The 4,111-nt window shown below is 56.5% G+C and overlaps 1 protein-coding gene across 1 annotated transcript in view; it reads left to right on the forward strand.

The window, feature by feature from the left end:
* Positions 1-3,447: 3,447 nt before the first annotated feature.
* Positions 3,448-4,111, forward strand: part of FAM181B (family with sequence similarity 181 member B) — a 1,335-nt gene continuing 671 nt past the window's right edge. Inside the window, exon 1 of the mRNA XM_044441846.1 lies at positions 3,448-4,101. Coding sequence (XP_044297781.1) covers positions 3,448-4,101 — 654 coding nt within the window. The remainder of the gene's footprint in view (positions 4,102-4,111) is intronic.

Consider the following 4,111-nt stretch of genomic DNA (forward strand, 5'->3'; position numbering starts at 1 on the left):
GTTGACTTACCAGCGCCAGTTGGGTTTGTTTACTTCGCTTTTGTGCAGAAATAAATATATTTTGTCCCTGGGAATCTTGCATACATCAAGTGGTGACAATGGCAAGTAAATTCATTGTGATTCCAGGCGGTAACCCATTAAAATGCGGAAAGCCAAAGGGGGTGAGTACTTCTGCAGTTCACAGTGAGTCCCCTCTGAGTGGTACATACGGACAGATGTGGTGCTTGTGGTCCCAAGCCATGGAGGGTTTTAAGGTTCAATTGCAGCATCTTGAAATCAGGCGCAGCGATGAACTGAAATATGATGTCTATTCTGCCCTCCCCACTCCACTTCTGATAACCAAAACGCTAGTTTATTATCTTCCAGAAACAGGATCAAAGAGAAAAGGATGGAGAAAGAAGAGGAAAATAGGCAAAGAAAATAAGCTATCCAATCCTTCAATAATATTGCATAAAAGTTGACATAATCACCACGCAAAATGAATACTGATGGGAAGGGAATCATCAGCTATCCAGTGGTGCCCCATGGGGCTTACTGTCTAATCTGTATGGGCATGCTTACTGAGATAACATTCCCAGTTTGGGCCCAAATTGGCATTCTTCCTGGGAAGCCATGGATGCTCCTGGCTTTGATATCAGAGGGTCAGGGCATCCATTCTGGGTTGCAGCTTGAATTTTTAAAGGTATCCATGGCACCTAGCCTATTTTAGGGATGGGGTTCAGAACCATGGAAAGCTCCTTTGAAATTCAGACTGCAAACCAGAGTGGATACACTGCTGCGTGGACAATGGGGCCAACCAGCACGAGAAATCTGCCAAGTCACGTTAAATTCTGCAACATGTACACAGCACCCAGGTGGGAGCGGGAGAACTGTGGCCCTCCACATATTGCTGGATGATCATTCTCTTGCTGGCTGGGGCTGATGGGAGTTAGGTGCAACATCTGGAAGGCTTTTTATTATTTATTTTAGTTATTTATAAAATGTGTATGCCATTACTTCTGTCTCCGGATGGCTTACAACATTGTTTAAATGTGTATTTATTTATTAGATTTATCTCCTGCTTTATTCTTACAACAAACTCAAAGGGGCTTACATAATTATCCTCCTGCTGCTCTCAATTCTGTCCTCACAACAATCCCCTGAGGTAGGCTGGGCTGAGAGCTGTGACTGGCCCAAAGTCACCCAGTTGGCTCCATGGCCAAGGGGGGGCTAGAACCCGGATCGCCGGAGTCCTGGCCCTGCGCCACACTGGCTTTCAATTGCAGGTTCTCTGTTTCGTGCACATATCAAATGAAGTTACAGTGCATTTTATTGGCTTGTTTGATCAGGCGTTGGCCTTGTACTTTCGAATACATTGTCGTAGGGGGAAAAAAGATATTGCATGCAAACGAGCGCACACCAAGTCCCAGCGTGAGAGTTGGATGTCTTGTCCAAGCCAGAACTTTGATTCACCTAGCCCAACACTCGCTGCCTGAGGATCTCCAAGTCTGTGAGCCATGGCCCCTCTTTCAACAGGATATTTAAAGACTGAAATCTTTAAAACCTTTTGGAGTTTCAGTGGACGAATATGAATCTATCCAGATCATCCAAGGCATCCAGGTGTCTCCTTCAAAGGAAGGGCAGTGGCAAAAGGGGGAAGGGAGGCTGAAGAGCAGGACAGATTCATGGAAAACCATGGGGGGGGGGAAGCAAAATCAGGTAATCTCCCCCCCCCCCCAATCCGCCTTTTCTTTCTTTGTAACTGGGAATAAGGACCATTAAATTCAATCCAGCAGTGCTTGTTTCTGAGTAGAGGTGTGGGTGGGTGAGGTCTAGCCGAGTCGCTCCGAGGTTTGTTTGGGTGATGGTGGTGTTGGAAGTGGGCTGGCTGAGGATGATGGGAGTTGTAGTGCAGCTCAGGCTGGACCTTGAGACCAAAGTCCAGATCTATCCAGCAAGGATTCTCTCCACTGCCCCAAAGGACCACCTAAAAAGTGGTGGCTGCTCAGAGCATCTGAGCAGCAGAAGCAAACTCACCTGTATTCCTGCAGTGATGATAGTGTTAGGATTTAGGTGAGTTTAAAAAACAGAAATGTACATGTGTGGGGTAGATATTTAAATCCGAAGAATACCGGAAGAGTCCTGCTGAATCAAACCAAGGGTCTATCAGCCCTGCATGTAAATCACTTTACACCAGTTCCTTAGCTGCCCACAGGAATCCTGTACACAGACGTGCTGCTTCTGATGCTGGATGTGGCACAGAACCTTGAGGACTAGTATCCATCATGTGCTCCCTCCTGTGCCCTGCACACACCAGTGGCTGAGGAACTTAGGCAGCAGAGCCCTTGCACCCATCCTGCTCAAGGGATCCTGTGAGCCACTGGTCTGTGCTGTGTGGACTGACTGCTGGATGGGATGGACTCTGGGTCGGACCCAGCAGGGCTTATCTCCAGATAGTCCTCTCCTCCATCAATCTGCCCAATCCTTTACAACCTGCAGCCGGGCTTGGACACGAAAGAACGGCAGAGCTGTGCGGGGGAGTGGGGGAACAGCTGTCTAGATGCTTTGCACCTGAGCATACCTGGACAGCTGGAGCCCTCCCACCCCGCAGCAAGATCCATTAGGCTCTAAAACGTCGTAGGTACCCCACGAAGTGCAGGTGCTCTGGAGAGAAACAACAGATCTGGATAAGCGACTTTACCTACGGGGCAAACTCCCTCCCTGCGTGTATATTCAAAGCTCAGCTCCCTTGTTTGTATAAAGGGCCAGAGGAAGGCACCCGAGTCCAGGAAAAGGCGCTCAGGGGAAAGTGTCAAGGGCAGTGAGGGGCAGGAGGGGCAGGCACGTGCAGCCCCAAGGCCCCCTCATCGGGGGGCGTCGGTGCCACAGAGGCTCGCCGAGCCCCGGCACCTTTATTCCGGCGGGATCCCCGGGGCAGCAGGAACGCGCGGCGCCCAGGGCAAGACGCGGTGCTGCGCTCTGCCGCCACGGCCCGGCCGCCTCGTCTCGCTGCGAGCACTAAACAAACAAGCCCCAGCGGGGAAGGGCCAAGAAAGAGTTAAGGGATGGTCCCTCCTCTCTCCCTCCACCCCCGCCCCCTCGCGGGCAACGCACCCTCGGCCCCGCTCCTCCTCCGGAGCTAAAGGGGGCGGAAAGCCGTCGGAGGGAGCCTCCGCGCCGGACGCTCGCCGCAGTTTGCATCGGTGGCCCAGGCAACGAGCCGCCGGGCGGGCCGCGCCGAGGAGGCTGCTGCGTGGGCGCCGCCGGGCAGGGCGCCAGAAGCCCCCGGAGGGACGGGAGGAGCGAAAGATGCTCCGCCACACCGACGGCCGGCCGCAGCCCCCGTCTCCTTCTCCGGAGGGCCCCAACTAGCCACGAGGGCTCCTCGGGCAGGGGCGGGAGGAGGTCACCCGAAGCCGGGACCGGCGCGCCTGCTTTTCCGCGCTCTCCTCTCCGCGCCGCCGAACGATGGCCGTCCAAGCCGCCACGCTGCACTCGCACCATTTCATTCCCCTTTGCTTTCCGGCGGCGTCGGGGCTGGGGGACTTCGCCGAGCTGGAGAAAGGCTACGAAGACGGCGGCGCGCCCCTTCTGCTCGCCGGCGCCGCTGCGGGAGGAGGCGAGAGCGGCGACGGCGGGGAGTTCAGGGAAGCCACCCGCGACCTGCTCAGCTTCATCGACTCGGCGTCCAGCAACATCAAGCTGGCGCTGGACAAGCCGGGCAAGTCCAGGCGGAAAGTCAACCACCGGAAATACCTGCAGAAGCAGATCAAGCGCTGCACAGGCATGATTGCGGGCGGCGGGGGAGGCGGCCCTCCGACGGCCGCCGCCGCCGGAAGCCAGGAGGCTAGCGCCGCGGTTGCGAATACCGGCAGTGCCATCAGCAGCCCTCCTCCCAAGCGGACTTCGGCCGCCGCCGCCGCGACGGCGCCCGCCAACGCCTCGGCCTCCGCGCCGCCGCCTAGTGGCGGCGCGGCGCACTGCAGGCCGCCCGCCAAGCGCGAGGCCAGCGCGCTGCAGAGCAAGAGCCTGGCGGCGCTCTTCGACTCCTTGCCCGCCGCCCGCATGCAGCCCTGCGGCGGCGGATCGGGGCCGCCCAGGCCCGCCGCCCCGCCGCCGGCGGCCCCGTCCG

The sequence above is a fragment of the Varanus komodoensis genome, unplaced genomic scaffold (assembly GCF_004798865.1).
Source record: "Varanus komodoensis strain SLA01 unplaced genomic scaffold, ASM479886v1 scaffold4, whole genome shotgun sequence".
NCBI lineage: Eukaryota > Metazoa > Chordata > Lepidosauria > Squamata > Varanidae > Varanus > Varanus komodoensis.